This window comes from Diadema antillarum, unplaced genomic scaffold, assembly GCF_040938485.1.
Source record: "Diadema antillarum isolate AM-2024a unplaced genomic scaffold, OU_Dant_1.0 seq00001056_RagTag, whole genome shotgun sequence".
Lineage (NCBI taxonomy): Eukaryota > Metazoa > Echinodermata > Echinoidea > Diadematoida > Diadematidae > Diadema > Diadema antillarum.
The window spans coordinates 194,016-212,446 of NW_027271884.1; the positions used below are offsets into that span (position 1 = coordinate 194,016).

At 39.0% G+C, this 18,431-nt stretch overlaps 1 protein-coding gene across 1 annotated transcript; it reads right to left on the reverse strand.

The window, feature by feature from the left end:
- Positions 1 to 1,862: 1,862 nt before the first annotated feature.
- On the reverse strand, positions 1,863 to 18,431 carry LOC139743193 (uncharacterized). Its single transcript, XM_071653692.1, has 22 exons — positions 18,249 to 18,431; positions 17,428 to 17,557; positions 16,740 to 16,981; positions 15,687 to 15,858; positions 15,016 to 15,179; positions 14,345 to 14,628; positions 13,944 to 14,016; positions 13,142 to 13,290; positions 12,772 to 12,912; positions 12,183 to 12,357; positions 11,419 to 11,535; positions 11,034 to 11,126; positions 9,868 to 10,051; positions 9,485 to 9,604; positions 8,003 to 9,003; positions 7,407 to 7,634; positions 6,885 to 6,998; positions 6,005 to 6,088; positions 4,714 to 4,839; positions 3,416 to 3,484; positions 2,448 to 2,771; positions 1,863 to 2,048 (listed from the first exon to the last, which is right to left on the reverse strand). Exons 1-22 carry the CDS (start codon positions 18,429 to 18,431, stop codon positions 1,863 to 1,865), a joined length of 4,359 nt encoding a protein of 1,452 aa, XP_071509793.1.

The window sequence follows — 18,431 nt, forward strand, 5'->3', positions numbered from 1 at the left end:
TAATGCACTCTTATTTCTGAAGAGCAAGATGAGACATGTGATTTAATAACACACTTATACTGTACATATGTATGTAGCTCTAGTTGTGTTGTTACTTTATGTAAAATAAAACATAAATGTACTGATGAGCGTAGTTATATTAAGTACATCTTATTCATTACATATGCAAGACTGAACTGACACAAACTTGATTTTCCTTTGCGCAAAGGATTATTTCTTTAATGACTGTCATTATTACAGGTACTCTGTACCACATCACACAATAATAAATAGTTTACAAATATGTTATCAAAATTTTGGCATCAAACTTCATGAGTACATTTTTATGGAATCAGTCACTTTTGACCAATACACCATTCACTAAAAAAGTGGTAAAACTGATCTTGCTCAGAGGCATAAACTCATGATTAGAAAGATAGCCTTTACTATCACATGATTGGACAAACCACATTTGTACATGATAAAAATGTTGTACATTAGTAATACAACTCAATTCAACTCACAATGCATTATTCAAATAAAACAAACATAGAACATTGCTTCTAATGTGAGTTTCATAACTGTCTACAAAACAAACCTGATCATCTCATTCAATATTTGGATTTCTGACAGTTATTTCATTAATTTTCTTGACATTTTAAAAGTCAACCTTTAGTTATCTTTTTGTTTACAAAACAAAAACAAAAACAAAACACTATCAGTTCAATAAAAGGATATTCCTACATTTGTAAACATGAAGAACAAAAAGCTGGGTCAATCATGACTTCAGCGTGTAGGATTTACATTCTTGATAAGATATCATACACAAATATCAATATGAAAGACAATTCAATATTTACATACTGTTATGTTTTGATATCTATTACTGCTTTCAAATGGATAGTGCACAACCAAAAGCTTATAAATTGTTTAGATTCTTAGCATGCACTGCAAGGTTATATTGTATTCAATTGAAAACAGCTTCAATACAATAGTATCATATCTGAGACAATATATGAAAGACAAAACACACTATTCACAGTTCAGAAAATTAAAAAAAAAACTGTATGATACAAATATATACAGATAAAAAATATGCAGCATTTACAATTAAATACAGATTCTAAAAAATATGTACATATTTACATATTTCTTGTTTTAAGGAAACATATTGCAGGGAAATTAAAAATTCCCTGAAGCATAGAAAATAGATTTTCTTCCATGTTCTTCACAATGCCGTTGTGATATCTTTGGTTTTATATCATTACAAGGTGAACACATCATCAAGTAGATAGATCATCTGCTATAGATCATATCTCTTCCTTTCTCATAGATGACTTTTATTCTTCACCCATTGAAGACGGGCTGATTTTGCCACAACAAGCATTTCCCGTAAATCCTTGCCAAAGTATACTCGGGACTCATCCTCAACAGGTTAAGTTCTCAATAATGCTCTCTATGATCCACATCCAGGCCAGCCTGCACAAGACAGTTTATGTTGGAATACTGAAAGGAATGTCTTACATTCTCACATGTTCCTGAATTAACACAGCCAATCCTTTTTTTTTTTGTTGTTTTGGTTTTCATCTTAACAGAGCTGAGGGAAGTCAGCTACCAGGGCACATCCAGTTCTGATATCACACTGGATGTTTAAATGCACCAAGCTGCTACACCAGCTTTCAAGGTGATGAACATCATACTCTGCAAGGCAACATTTTCTGAACTGATCTACTACTGGAGAACACCGCCCTCTACAGTTCATCTGCAGCATTGACATCATCCAGCACTGCTGTGTTGGACAGCATGTTGGACATGAATTGGAAGAATCTACCATAATACATCATGTGCAAAGGTGTTATCGCCCAGTTACTGCCTCTGTTTTCTCAGACTGCCGCGGGGCAAACTTTGCGGAGGATGTTGAGGTACGCCTGGTTCTTCTCCACCAGGTTGTGACAGTTTCTTTCGGCCGTCTTCTGCCGCTCCTCGGTCAGCTGCAACACCCTCTGCAGCTTGGAGTTTTCCACATACAGCTCTTTGAGCAGCAGGTCATGGCGGGTGGTCTTCGCAAGCTGAATGTATGTAAAAGAAGGACAGTGAAGACACAAGTTCAACAGACTATAACTCTCTTTGAATGAGAAAGACAGAGCCCTGATTATCTAAGTACCCAGACTTTGGCAACAGAAAAGGCTTTGTAAAAGTTACACAGATTTGAAAAACAGAATGTTTTCCCAAAGCATGTCTATGTTGCTGTCTCAGAATAATGTGGTACACAAGAGGTTTTCACCATGGCACATAAAGAGTTAAGGACTAATGGTGAAACAGAATAATCAAAGTTAAGACAATGTACCATATTTACTGATGTGACTGCTGACCAAATGAAGCATCCTATGTTTTTTAGCTGACTGATTTTCCGTTCTCAATTACACGCTTGCTTTCCATAACATGACTTTGGGTGCATCATGTCTTACCTGTTCCTTGAGCTTCTTCATATATTCATCCAGCATGGCCCTCATCTTGGCGTACTTTCTCTCTGCCTCCTCCTTTGCCTTCCTCATCTTCCTGACCTCTGACCCCTCTGTGTCCTTGCTGATGGACCGCGCCCTCTTCAGCTCCTCTCCCCTCTCCTTCAGCTGCCGCTCTACCTCCCCCAGTCTCCCATCCCTCTGGGCAAGCTCCTCCCGGAGGTGGCCCATCTCTTTCTGGAAGTCGGCCGCCTGATGCTGCTTCACTCGCTCCAGCTCTCGCGAGTGCTGCGAGTCGGCAACAGATATCTGCATTTGTAGGTTCATCAGCTGCAAGATGGAGAAGAAGATTACAATAAGATAATCTGATAATGATAGCAAAAACACCTGTACCAAAATTACAGCATGAACAGCCATCAAAAGACCAAGAATGCAGTCCTTTATTCATACGGTAGCTTATTTTTACATTGAAAATGATGCATGTCGAAGGACCTACATATCTTGTGTTGAGCTTTCCATTTCACCTGGTCCTTCTGCCTCTATTCCTGCTACCTGATTCTATGTGGCCCACCACTATAGTCATTACTAGATTGGATGAGCTTCAATCACAAGACAGACAAACTTCCACATACAGTACAGTCATCAAAACTTCCCTCAATTTGGCATCTTCATAAACATACATGAAGTATTTGTGTGAGGCAACCATGGACTGATTCATGGCACTAACTGGCAGAAAGATGCAGAACGTATGAAAAAAACAAGAACTAGCACATTCTCTTCCTCCCACATCCCCTAGATAAATGAGCTATGTTGATACAAACAACTTTGCTTACAGAATCTTATGTCATGAAATATAACACCTTGTTGCTCATGATATAAGGAGCTCTACTAGGATATTTTACAGTAATCTATAATTGTTCCGTAAATACAAATAATCAAGAGAGGATCCACTGACCACCTTCCTTTTGTATTACCTTTTTGTTGAGATCATCACGTTCATGTTGAAGACGAAGCCTGTCATTTTCCAATGTCATAAGTTTTGTCTGTTGAATAAAACCGGAAGAAAAAAAATCAGCATACAGAGGGGACATTACAATTGTATGACCTTGAATACAAACTGATAAGCAATAGTTACGTTCAGACAGTGATCCCTACAAGCGAGGATAGCTATCCTCGAAGATAGGCTCGTAGTTGGGCGCCATGTGGACGCACTCGTTGATAGCTATCTTGAAGTTAACTTGAAGATAGCTATCCACGAGATATCTCAGGGTTAGCGCACTACGTCTATGGCAGCCTGTGTGGTAAGGAAATTTAAAATAGATTTTATCTTTTGACAAAACGGGGCCCAGAACTTGTAGATAAGCGGACTTAAGGGGGCAGTGAGCCTCTTTGAGGATAAGCTTGGTCATGTGAATGTGCATCGTAGTAAAGGGGCCAGAGTCTATTCTTGAGGATAGCTATCCTCAAGGTTTTAGGGATCACTGTCTGAACGTAACTATTGATTCAAAGCATGCATGGCATATTTGAATCTTGTCAGAGAATGAATGTAAAGTACGCTTATAGAATGTTTCTCGTCTTGGCGTCTGCTGCTTTATATGGGTTTGAAGAAACTTACAGGTTTCCATTTCCTCAAATGAATAGTACTGCCGATCAAGGTGAACGGTGCATCAGTCATTCTTGAGATATACATTATTTTTAAAATGCTTTGAAGTCAATCCTAGCTGAAATTTATTTGACATACAATCATGTTGACAAAACACTCAAACCAATGAAAGATTGAAACCCTTCTCTGAGTATTATATGGTCTACGGAGGAATTGTCATTGTTTCCATTTTCTTTTTCTTGTTGAAGTGTTCGCAGTCACCTGCTGAAGAAACTCAACTCCCATGTCACTGACTAATGACATAACTGCAACATGTTTGAATTACTAAGGTTGAATGATGACTAAATTATCACTCACATCATTTGGGATGAGGGCATTTAACTCTTTCCAATTTTTTTTTTCATAAGAGAAGACAATAATGATATCTATTTGAGTCACGGAAATGGAAGACAGTGTAATTATGTAAATCATGAGAGTTTTCAAATGTGCAACACTACAAACTATAAAAAAGGCAGAAATTTGTGCAAAGACTCTTCAAAGGCACTCACAAAGGCTGGACATCCTGGCAAGAGAAAAGAAGCAGCAAACTATGTTTATGCAAACAGAGCGAGAATTTATACAAAACAGGTGGCTAGATTATGAAAAGGACAAGGGCACAGTGTGTCCAACCTCCAAGTCAGTTTGCTCCTTCTTGGCGGATGATGCCTTCTCCTGCAGCAACTCAAGCTTGTCTTCAGCTCCACTGAGACTCAACTTGAGCAGGTTGCGTTCAGTGGCTACGGCATCAAACAATGACTGGGTGCGGCAATCACAAGCAGAGAGAAAGTTGGGTGCAGGTCATGTTAGGAAAGAAGTAACATTGGTGCAAAAACCAATTTAAAAAAAAAAGAGAGAGAAAGAGAGAGAGCTCATTTGCAAAGATTAAAGATAGTGAGCATGCACATATAACTATCCCACTAACCACAACACATCTGTGACAGTATGCAAAAGAACCATCGACACTAGAAAGCAGTATGTAACAGTGAGAAATACACACAGAAACACAATGAATTCTCTACAATAGAAATGTTAAATAGAGCATTGTTCTCCTGAAGGAATGTACTCTAATTAATGCCTAAGCAGTGCATGGAACTCTCAAATTGTATGCTACCAGCAGTCGCATCAAGACTAACCTATATTTGTTACTGTCCTCTAATTCTCATTCAAAATGAACATGTCCTCATGAAATAATATCAAGTGGAATCTTAGTACACAAAAAAGTGAGGACATTTCAACATATTTTTGATCATACAAACAAGGCCTACTTCAGTGGCATAATGACTCTAATGTATTTCAATCATAACATTACAACTGCATAAAGTTTGCATAAATTTGACATTTCTTTGGCCTCTGTTCTAGTTTATTGTATAGTTGGTTTTGGTCCCCCCCCCCCCCCCAATCATAAAAGCACTTGAGGGCAGTGTTTAACTTCACAACTGGCACAGAAAAAAAAAGTTTGTGAATTATGGTACATATATGCCCACTTCTCTGAAAAATTTCTCGCTGATAGAAGCAGACAAATCTTCCATTTCAGACACAAATCACACATTTACTATTGACATATGAAAGCCTTGCCACACCTTGCAACCCATTGCAATGTGAAGTATACAGTTGCATATAAGGACATCCATATGCAACCTGTTCATCAAGCAATGCTTTCACTGTAGGAAAGACATTGCCTAGTCACGCACAAGCATTTTGACTATTTAAAAAAAAAGAAAAAGAAAAAAACAAGGAAATATCAACGCAAAACAGTAAGTGCTAAGACACAGCATACAGTGACTGCATGAAGTGCAGTGTGACAGACATTTGAAGGTGATAGCAGAGACAAAAGGCGAAAGGTTAAAATTCTTTTCTAGAAGTAGTGTTGTGGCCTTCAATCATAGAGTTATGACCTTTGACACCCTGTAAACCTTCCTACCTTGTCTGGCCTGGCTTCCTGCATAGCAGCCTCCTGAGTCTGTATCTGGACAGCAATCACCGCCTCCTCCTTCGCTACCTCAGCCTGATGGGAGAAGTATGGTGATGGGCGTGAGAAACATATGTCAGTATTTCCACTATTGCATTTTGCTTTTTAACGTTCTATCATGAAATGTAAGAAATCATCAGATAGTGAAAGATTACATATCATATTTTCCACACCTTCATATTTCAGTGCTACCTGCTGACGAAGTGAATGCTTTCACAGACAACATTCCTTTCTCACTGAAAGGCAATACATGACGAAACATAACAAACCATCTTCATTCCATATTTAATAGCAGCGTCAAAATAACCCCCAAACCAATAATACAAAAACATATCTCACCTCTGGAAATTTGATAGTGTATCACATATAAACAAAAAACTTCAACTCATGTGGAATTCAAAATATGAGAACATGTACACATACACCATGAATGAAAAGAGAAGAGTGTAATTTACTTGATCATCATATCTACATTTAAATTGTCTCATTTACACTATAAACATATATTAATTTTGTCTGACTGGAGAAATAAATGAACACAGTAATGTCTCAAGTCACAGACTGTCCCTGCTGTCATGCTTTGTGTCAGCAGCTTCTATCATTACAAATTTGGTAAATCTCCCATGCATACTTGATATCCAATGGCTCATCTCAAATCTTGGAATCTCTTCCCTTTCGTGAGACCCTCTCGCATAATAATAATCTGTAACACACCATTGCAATATCTGCACTGTAACGTATCTTCATGGTTGACTGAGCGCTACACAACAGACTTCATTCTGTAAGGAGGATGTGGACAGCCTAACAAACCTAAACAAGCATGTCTACAAACCATTCTAAGCTTGTTTTCCAACTGCTCCTTCTCAGCTAGAATCTCTGCCTTTTCATCATCGTGCGCCTGTTTTATCATGTCCATCTTTTCCTCGTATTCCTCAGTCACTTCCTTCTGCAGAAACAGACAAGCAGCCACATTGAAGACAACTATTATATCATCTTACACAAGAGGCACTTTTCTACTCCTCTTCCACAGATATCTACATCAAGAATCACTTTTTTTTTTTGAATGAACAACAAAACAAATCCAATTGACCCATCCAACTCTGATTGGCAAATCATCACAGAGCAAAAGCTTAAAGTTGACTCAAGTTGTCACTGCCAAACCAAGAGAGGATAACATTTTGAAAGTTGACTACATTTGAAATGGTAAAATTCATTACTTACAGACTAAGGAAGTTTGCACTCACATAGAGGATATCTATTGTTCGAGAATCATGTGACTATTTTCAAAATGGGAAAATTAAGCTACAAAGAATTTGACGCTGACTCTTGAAATCAAGTAAAACCCAAATCTTACCTTGACAGCTCTCTCCACCTCAACCTTTACTGTCATCTCTAGCATGTTCATGTCTCTCTCCGCTTCCTCCCGATTCTGCTCCAGCCGCTGCTCAAACTGGGTCTTGATCTTGGCATTCTCTGCCTCCCATCGCTCCTTGTCTGACTTCATCCTGTCCTCCAGTTTCTTCTTCTCCTTCTGCAACTTCTCCTCCAATTTCTTGATCTCCTTTTCAAGCTTGCCAACAGCCTATCATAATGACATTCATCACAGTTGATTAGACACAAGAGTATAAAAGATAATACAAATAATGCATCACTAAGTGGGTGAATCTCGAGATTGAAGGCATTCAGCCTTCCTTATTCTTCAGAACGTAAACAGAACACTTTTTTTCATAAACTGTACTGCAACATCACTGCATAAGTAATATAAAATGGCATGCATACATATACCCACAATAAATGATGACAAGATATTGTCAAATGGAGTGAAAATGTTGATATGACCTCAAACAGCATTAAGATTATTTATAAGATGATAATTAGTTTTATTCATAAGACGATAATTAGTTTTCCTTTAAAAGTAATCTGTATACGTGCATAATTTTGTGTATTTACCTTGGCATGTTCTTTCTTCATAACCTCCAAACTTTCATCATTCATCTTCATCAAGTCATCTATCTCTTTGCGATGTTTGTCAACCAGCTTGGTCTTTTCTGTCTTGTATTTATCTTCAGCATCGTTCATCTCCCTGTCATGCTTCTCTTGCAGGTGTTCCATCAGCTCTGACTTCTCACCGCTGAGAGCATCATAAAAATCAGACTTCTCCCTGTCAAACTCCTCCTGCAGGTCCTGCCTTTCCCTGTCCAGTTCCTCCGCCATGGCCTCTTTCTGCTCCTCCAGCTGGATCTGATATTCGTTCTCCACCACCAGTTTGTGCTGGGCGAGGAGGTCGTGGAAGTCCTCCCTGAGCTGCCCCTTGAGGCTCTCCTCTCCCTTCTCCAGGATACCATTCAGCTCTTCCTCTTTCTCTTTCAGCTGGCGCCGGAGTTCACCCCTCTCCTCCTCCATCTTCGCCTCCAAAGCTTCCTTCTCCTCCAGATTTTGCACCTCCATCTCCGTCCGGAGGTTGCGCAGACGCGACTCGCTCTCGTCACGCACTTGCTGGATCTCTGCGACCAGCGTCGACTTGTCGTCTGTGAGGGCGCTCTCAAGGGAGGAGCGCTCCTCGTCGAACCTCGCCTTCATCTCTGCCAGCTGCTTTTCAAGCTCATCGGCAAATTCGTTCTTCAGCGTTTCTTCCAGGTCATTCCTCACAATCTCAAACGCCTGCTCAAGTGCCTCCTTCTCCTGTTCAAATTCATCTTTCATTGCAGTTTTCTCCTCCTCAAACTGTTCAAACAACCCTGCCTTTTCATCCGTGAATTCTTTCTCCTGCTCTTCAAGATCTCGAGCCAGCTTTTCACTCTCCAGCCCGAGTCTATCCTCCATCTCCTTCATCTCATCCCGATACCTCTTCTCAATCTCTTTACACTCTCTCTCAAAACCCTCTCTGGCTTCTTCAAGCTCCTCCGCATGCTGCTGTTTCAGAGATTCAATCTTGGCTTCAAGTTTAGCTCCTAGAGAGGAGAGAAAGACAGAGTAGTATAGCACATTGGACATCAAGATGAACTTCAAAGCCTATGACAAAGCATCAAATAATGTTATATGATCATTACACAATTTTATATCAGTTTTTTTTTTTTTTCACATGGCCAAGGAGATACTTATTCTGGGCATTTGCTTGTTTCATTAACCTTACCAAGTCATACAAGTAAGAAGAAAATTTTAAGAGAAATATTCTTTCTGGCATCCTGGTAATTGAACATGCAATTAAAGATTTAAATCAAGGTACATTCCTGAAATCAAAATGAAAAACAAAGAGAGAGTTTAGATCAACATAAAACACCTAATTATATGGATTTATATAGATTATATATCAATTACACAATAGGCTCTTTAAGTACCTGTATGACAGCAGAGCAGAGAAGGTACATGATATCACATGTAGTTTAAACATTTAGAATCAAGTTAGTAACAGTTCCAGAAATACACGCTTACTTTCTACTTCAAACCGCTTCAGTTGCTCCTCACTTTCCTCATCCTCTTCTGGAATGCCAGTGACTTTTGGGAGACGTCTCTTCGACTTTGGATCCAGCTCCTCCAGGTCGGAGTCATTTTCTGAGGAAAGGCACAAATGTGAAAAGATATTTTACAAGTCACTTCAAGTCCTCCCAATTTACTGCTTTCATCCTTTGCAGCGGTATCTCAATATAAACACCACAAAGTTTGCAATGTACAATGAAATTCTTAGAGCTCTCCGTTTCACTACACAAATGCCTTTTGCTTCACCTTTTGAAGTTCATAACATAGAATGAATTTTTCCCTTATAACACGGTTCAGCTGACCCATTGTGAAATGACCAGAAATGCTCCCGTTCTCACCCGAGGAAGAGTTCTGTTGGCGCTTGATAACGTTCGGCCTGTTGGTGTAGTCTGACAGGACTGAGCCCCCTCTTCGGGGCTGGCTCTGCAGCTTGCTCCCCTTGCGACGCACCTTCCTCTCAGAGGCCTGGTGCTTCAGGAGTTCATTCTCCTGGGTGAGCTCATCAACACGGTCTTGCAGAGTCTGATGATAAAGACCAAGTCAAGAAGACTGAGATAAATCAGTTGGGCAGGCATATCTAACTGAAAATATTCTCTTACTAGAGATAACAGAATATAAAATTAACGGGCTTCTAATGTACTAAAAATCACAATCACTCCCTTCATCACTGAAACTACTATCAAGGCTGTAACTTCTACAACTACCATTACAATTATTAACCACCAATAACTACAACTAGTCTTACTTCTACTTCTTCCACTACCACCACCACCACCACCACGACCACTACTACTACTGCTACTACTACTACTACTACTACTACTACTACTACTACTACTACTACTACTACTATTATTACTACTATTACTACTATTACTACTATTACTACTACTACTACTACTACTACTACTACTACTACTACTACTACTACTACTACTATTATTACTACTATTACTACTATTACTACTATTACTACTACTACTACTACTACTACTACTACTACTACTACTACTACTACTACTATTATTATTACTACTATTACTACTATTACTACTATTACTACTACTACTACTACTACTACTACTACTACTACTACTACTACTACTACTACTATTATTACTACTATTACTACTATTACTACTATTACTACTACTACTACTACTACTACTACTACTACTACTACTACTACTACTACCTCTACCACCACCTTCACCACTACTACTACTAATGCAATTATCACTACTACTACCACTAAAACTATCATTACTGCTGCTGCTGCTACTATTACCATTAATAAAAAGGCAGAAGTACAGTGGGATATATCTCTTCACACTAAATGCAACAGGAGGTGGTATTAAAGATGTGATGTGGGCACCTTGAGAACAAGCTGGAGGCTACATTACTATTAGATTCACTGTAACAAAGACACACACACACACACACATACACACACACACACACACACACACAAAGCAGTGGATAAACAAAAAATTCATGTACATACCCTCGTCAGTTCCTGCAGATCTCTGAGACTTTGCTCATAGTATTCTTCCTGCTGCTTAGACACGCCATCTCTGCTGGTCTCCAAGTCAGCCAACTGTGAAGAGAATATCATTGCAATTGAGAAAATGACATACATTTTATGATTTCCATGCAAAATATGATGACCAGCCAAGTCAACTATACAAAGTGTTTTGGTTTAATCACACTAGATACAGATTTTGAATGGATATTTCACATGGGGTTTATGCAGTAGACAGGCAGATAAAACAAAAATGGCTAAAACTCACCAAGGCCTGTATGTCAAAAATTATAAAAAGAGCTTTGAAGAATATCTCAGAAACTCATCATGAGAGAAAAAAAATGAAACCTTGAGGAGGAGAACTCACCCTCTCTTCCAGCTCAGCAAAACCATCAAGGTCTCTCTGTTGCTTTGTGATGACCTTCTCACTCTCAAGAAGCCTCTCAGCTGCTTCATTCAGCTCCTGCTCCATCCGATTATTATCCTAAGTTGGCGACAACAAATAGTATGCTTTCTGAATACATATCACAGTTGCAATTTGAGGAACAGACAATTATCGTACAAAGCAGTACAGAATGGCTGCACATTTCATCCACTGGTGTATTTTTTATATCTCAGAGAGAAAGAATTGATGTATTTTACAGAGCCTTGTGAGGAAATTAGCATCGCATTGCCGATTGCTTTAGCAGCAACTTTTTATTTTCACTATATTTTTGACCATCTTTGCTGCTCCCAAGCCCCCCTCCCCCCCCCCCCCCTCACCCCACCCCACAAAAACCAGGACAACAACAATAAAACTTTCCAAGACAAGCAATTTCTGGTATAAAGAAGGATTTCAGATATTTTACAAAAAATGCCTAAGTAGTTTTTCAATGTACTTTGGAAACTATAAAATGTTTGCAGCATGATGGATACTGTATCAAGAGGGCTACACCCTAAATTGCTTGGTATATAGAATACATGACTGCTATCATTTTTTTTTCTCTCATTTTTTCAGTTACCAGGATGTTGCTTTTAAAAGTGAATACTGAAATCAATTATCCATGACAATGGTGGATGAAGTGGGTGAATCCAATCTCTGAGAATCCATTTGACATTAAATCCAGCCCACTGCTGCCCAGGTTCTCTCACCTCCATCATGGTCTGGTAGCGCTCCTTCATGAGGCCCTCATCGGACCTCAGCTGGTCCATCTCCACCAGGAGCTTGGAGGTCTGGTTGGAGGCCTGGGAGGTCAGCATCTCTCTCTCCTTCTCCACCTGAGCTTGGAGGACATTGATCTTCTCCTGGTACTTCCTCTCTGTCTCCCTGAGGGCAGCATCACACACACACACACACATAAATTTATTCCTTTTCCACAGATGAATTCCTGTGCAAAGCAGGCTTGGTGTTAGAATTTCCCCCAACTTTATCAGAAATTATCAGTCCCACAGGTGCTCAACTCTGAAAAAAAAAATAACTAGATCATATCAATGATTTTTATTTCTCTCTCTCTCTTCTACTCATTCATGAATCTAGTTCGTTCTAATCATAGGTAAAATTGCATATGACTTAATTCTACAAGAAATAACTTGGAGCCAGTAAATGAAAACTAATACACATTAATTGAAATAATGTACAATTCTGATTTTGAAGAACTGCGCAAACTGTAACTCCTGAACAATCATATTCAGATACAAAAGAAAATAAAGGAAAGCAGAAATGAATGACAGCCAAACTAACCTTAGCTTTTTCTCATTGGTCTTTTCAATGGTGGCATGGCGGTCGTCAATTTCCTGAACAAGTGCCTGGTTCTGCCTGTTGGCCTCAGCAATGTCCAGCTTCAGCTTATCTCGTTCTGCGGTCAACTGGTCAGTCTGGGATCTGGATGAAGAGTAACATGGAGAAAGGATGCTAGTCTTATTTGCTGAACATGATTGACATGCACAGAAATAGAACGTAATTACCCTACATTTGGTGGTATCAAGCACATGTATGTGCAGTACACAATCAGCTCAATGAGTTTAATGTAGAACACCTATTATGTGATTAGATTTGAGTTGATTTACCGAGAGATGTGTAAACCAGTGGAAGGGATGTAATCGACACTCACTTGAGGTATTTGACTTCACTCTGGTAGGAAGTGAGAGCTGCCTGGTAGACGCCATTGTTTTCACCGGTCGTCATGAGAACGTTGTCCAGCGCCATGGAGAGGTCCTGCAGGTTGACCCGCCCACTTGGATCAGTGTCCATCTCCAGTGCCTTGATAATGCAGTCAGGTAAAGGGAGAATATGTTTATATTCAATAGGCTTCAGGATTGTAAGTGAGAAATGAATCCTCTGATCCCAACTTTCTGGCACATTCTAACATTAGAATCTTTTGCACATAATGAATATATCCCTTGGTTAATATCTGCACAGAGAAATAATACAAGTTATTATGAGCACAAACAAATATACATTGCATGATAATAAAATAAGAATGTAGGTCCATAAATTGGGCTAGATATTTCTTACTGCAGAGCAGAGTAAACTACAACTACACATGAACTTTTATTACAGCACATACAGCACATGATTGAAAGTGTCTTTAAGAGTTAAATTTTGCTTTGAGAGGGGACACTAATTTCTGAGAAATATCAAACAGACCACGGAATAAATTCATGACAATGTAAAGGAGGCAGCAGTATAAACAAAAAGAAGTATGGAATACTATAACACTTTTCAGCAAATTCCGAATTCCCAGTCTAAATATCACCATTTTTTTCTTCATATCAATATATCAATTAACGCCTCATCTAATATTGAAACATTATCTTGATACCTGGCAATGAGAACTGGACTAATAACATACTCTGAATTTTGTTTATCATCACTTTGAATGCCCCTTTTTAGAATGCACATTCTCATCTTACCTCTAAAATTTCATGAGGATTGTGAATTCCTTGATCCTCTAGCTGCTCCGCCACAGCATCAAGGGTAGCAAACCTGTAAAAAATAAAAACAGAAAAAAAAAAACATAAAATGATCTTCAACAAGTATGGTGCAGAGGCACAATGAATGCTGCCACATTTATCAGGTCTATATGGACAACCACCTTCTGCCTTCATCTTTAGCCTCGATAGTTAAAGTGTGCTGCAGTTAGCCTTCAATTCTAAGATATAAAGTGTACTCTACCTATTAGACAACATGAAACAATCATAGTGAACAACTTATGAAGGTCAGAAAATGTGTATTCTTGAGATGCAATACAATCTAACACAAAGAGAATGCACACTCATGTGAGCACAAACAGTTGCATTGTGGGACAACTCACCCCGTGTTCTCTGGATCCAGCATGCTGAACAGCTTGGCGTAAGACTGGTTGAGGAGCAGGGAAGGTGTGGCCGTCCGAAAGATGGGGTCATCCATGGAGCTACCCATCACGGACATCCGCCACTTGGCCTTCTGGGCATTCAGCAAGCTTGGGGTGGGTGCCATCGGGGTCAGCGGAGCCGGCGTGCGGATGCCCGCCGTCCTGAAGAGACCGTCGAGGAATTCCTCAAAGCCAACCCTGCCATCCTGGTCGCGGTCCAACTTGTTGAATAAATTACTCAGTTCCTGCACAAAATTAGGTCAAAAGTACCAAATTGATGAAAGGCACTCCCTATGTGACAAACAAAGTGTATGCAGTTTTTCCACAGATACTATATCAAAGACTTATAAAGATTCATCAAATCTGATTTATTATGATTTTTTTTTTTATTATATTACTGCACTGTTATACAGAACACGAACACGGTTAAAATGAAATTCCAGTTACAGGGAAGTAAAAATTTAGGCTCCAACATTATCAGCTCTATGTTCTTTATTGCTTATTTGTTCAGTTATAATGAAATATCGATAACAAAAAAAAACTGAGGGTCCCTAACACTTCGTTTTAACAGGAGCCCACTGTATTACATTGTAGACCAGCTGTAAGAGATGAAACGGCACTCTCAAACTCACATTCCTGTCCATGTCCTCCATACCGATGTGTTCACACACCACAGCCAGCTCATTAATGTCCAGATAGCCATCCTTCCCCACCCCAACCTCTTCCCAAATTGCCTGGACTTGCTCCGACTCCGATGGACCCTGTTCATAGACACTCATAGATGCATTTAGCTGACCTGCATGATGAGAAGTTACCACAAAGACACATGAATATAACATATAATAGTATGTATGTATTTTCTGGTCCATATTGTCAAAGATATTTAATCTACACCTTGGATGAATTCACACTTTCATTTGAATAAGACCTGCTTTGGGACCTTGTTTGATAAACAGATTTACTGAAACAGCATTTTCTAGCAAAGTCTATAGTTGAATTACACTCTGGTTTACACCAGTTTTTTAAATATCAAGGATAGCTCCATGGAGCCAATTCATGTCTTGTTGAATTCCATAAATCCCCTTAAATATCAATCACCTTGAATAAAGTGAGTCAATGACATGTACGGCAAATTTGGAAATGAAATCGCTTTTTTTTTTAAATGTTTGATGCTTTAAAGATATCAGTACTGTTATTTTTTGGCTTAAAGTACAACCTTCCTTGCATAGAGAAGCTAATGATAGAAAGGTATCAAACTAATTAAGGAGTGTACTTAAGCAGGCATTCTTGAGTTGTTTCTTACCTTCTGCCTCAAAAGTTTCATTACGGATGACAGGAATTTGCTTCTGTGGACCTGACTGATTAAGGGACTGGCCAAACCGGTCATCTTGGTCCAATGCATTGTCCGCCTGTGAAGAAGAAGATTGGCAGGAGATGATAAGGATATAAGTGAGAATGAGTATCAGCAGGAGAAGAAAAAGAAAAGGGTAAAAGGAGTAGAGAGAGGAGCCAGAGGAGAGATAACAAATGAAAAATAATGTGAAAGATGATGAGTGGATTGAGTGATAGTGAGTACATGGAGATAGAGAAAGAAGAGAAGAGTAGTTGGAGGAATGAAGGAGGAGAAAATGGAGGATGATGAGGAGTGGATGAAGGAAGATCAGGATATAAGATGGATTAATGAAAAAGTAAATGAGTAGATGAAGAAATCGGGTGACAAGGAGTAGGTCACGTGAAAGGATGAAAAGAAGGATGGGTAGTTTGTGAATAACCCCTTTCACACGAAAATACTGGCTAATCTGAATGAATGTACACATATCTGCAGATTTAAGTATTCTACAGAGTCACATGTTGCATACAGTACTTGACATAACCACAGCATTTTATTGTCTTCACAGCATCAAAGCTTATATTTGATATCAACAACCTCTGTACTGTGTCCTGATATCTTGTTCTGTCCTATTTACTCATTTCATTTTGATACAGTGGAATGAAATATTAACTAAATCAATCATAAATCTCGGAGTGAAATATAACTAAATCAATCATAAATCTAGGAGTGCATGAAAAAGCTTTGACAACCCTAGTATAAAGATTATCTCACAAACACAACTGGCATAAAATTGTTCAAGAAAGCTGCTGTAATGTACTGAAATCAAATAAATTCAATAAAAAAAGTCACACACATAATACATATGAAATCACAATACTTTTCAACACAAAAAATCAATGCAAACCAAAAAATCTCAAATTGATACACCAGTATTTTGATTAATTTCGAATTACCTTTGTAAAATCCTATAATTACACATTTGGTTGGGAGAGCATTCCAAAAACATTGATTCTTTTTCCATACCTCCGGCCTGTCATCTGTATGCGACTTGCTCCTTTTACTACTGCTGTTCTCACTCGCTTCGTAAATTGATTTCGTCGGAACCCCAAGTTCCTCCGCCAGAGACTTTGCATCAAGTTGACTGCTGAGGAGATCAGCATCCACATCCGAGTAGTCGGCAGTGACCTCAAAGTCAGGCTTTGATCTCCTGCCATACCTCCTTCCATCTTTGACATACTTTGGTGAAACTTCTTCCATCATATCCACTGAAACAATATACAATATCAAATTAATACAGAAACAAACGGAATGAAAATTTAGCCACAAAAAACAACAATTGAATGCGCTCGAACCTCTTTACAATCATTAAAGCTACAAATGGTTGAATAAAGTGTTTCCAACAGACATCATAAAGACAGTTGGTAAAGGGTTCGATGAAACATTGGTGCAATTTGTCCTTATGCCACAAATCACTGTCAACCAGGGTGATACATCCTGCTCCAAGTCCAGAACAGATTTAGGGAAATGTTATTGCACTTCAGTATAGACTCTCATGAGGTGGAACAAGACTCAAATACTGTTTAAGGTGCAACTGCTCGCAAAACAACGCTAGAAGTACTGGTGTGTCCTTTGAAACCACATGTGATTACCATACATTATGATAACAATGAAACGAGAGAGAGGTTCCATCACGTAAAACTCTGTTACAAACCTGAATTTGGCACACTCTGCAGGCTGTATTCCTGGTCAATGTCAAGGCTGGCATCCCCTTCTAGACCCTCAAGGTCTACTGTTGAGGACAGCACCATCACAAATGCCTCTTTGAATGTGTCAAAATCCACCTTAAAATATAAGAATAAGTTTAGGAAAGTAGTGCAGTTATGACTATGTCACAGAGATCAAGGTGACCATCTAGGGTTCCTCAGTTCTCAGCCTGCAACACAATTACCTCTTTCAGCACATACATGTATGACTACATCATGTTGCTGTACCTAAAATGTACACTGTATATTTCTTGATATGTGGACAACATTGGTATGTCAGTTATGTGAACAACTGTAAAGAACACTTTATTCCAGTGTTACATTCAGTACAAATCGATTGAGAGATATATCATCAGGTAAGGAAAAGGCATAGTTTCAACAAACTGCGGAGAATATACCTCAACTTCCTTCAGTAATTTCTGTTCAGATATGAAAATAATGCATCATGAATCATTGCTTTAAAATAAAATCACCATATATATGAACCAACACGGTAAAAAAAAGCAGTATAATTGTCCCCCCACAAACCACAGAATGGAATGTAATTGGAAATACATATACACATAAACATATGCACCTATTACTAACTTCCGTTTGGCACACAATTCACCATAACTCATAATATTCTGTATCTTCAACAGTTTCATAAGATGAAAATGACAAAGAAGCATGAAAATAATGAACCGACAAACAAGCAACATAAGGCAATAAACAAGCCCTCCACATATTTGACTTTGTGAGTGACAATGTATTGATCAGTGATACACACCAGCTTGGAATCATCATGGCCGATGAGCTGCTCCAAGAGGAGATCCACCTGTCCCTCCAGCTGAAGCTTACTGCACAGGTCCACCAGGGCATCCCTGCCTATGTAGCCACGCCCATCGGTGTCACATGAGGCGAAGAGGTCCTTCAGCTGGGTCACATACACATCCTCATCGGCATCATCCAT

Excerpts from the sequence above, each read along its gene's own strand:
- LOC139743193 (XM_071653692.1), bottom strand. The coding sequence starts at position 18,431 with ATGGATGATGCCGATGAGGATGTGTATGTGACCCAGCTGAAGGACCTC. Across the intron at positions 11,536-12,182 it reads GCTACCAGACCATGATGGAG|GATAATAATCGGATGGAGCA; the intron begins GTGAGAGAACCT and ends TCGCCAACTTAG. Across the intron at positions 2,772-3,415 it reads GTGATGATCTCAACAAAAAG|CTGATGAACCTACAAATGCA; the intron begins GTAATACAAAAG and ends TCCATCTTGCAG.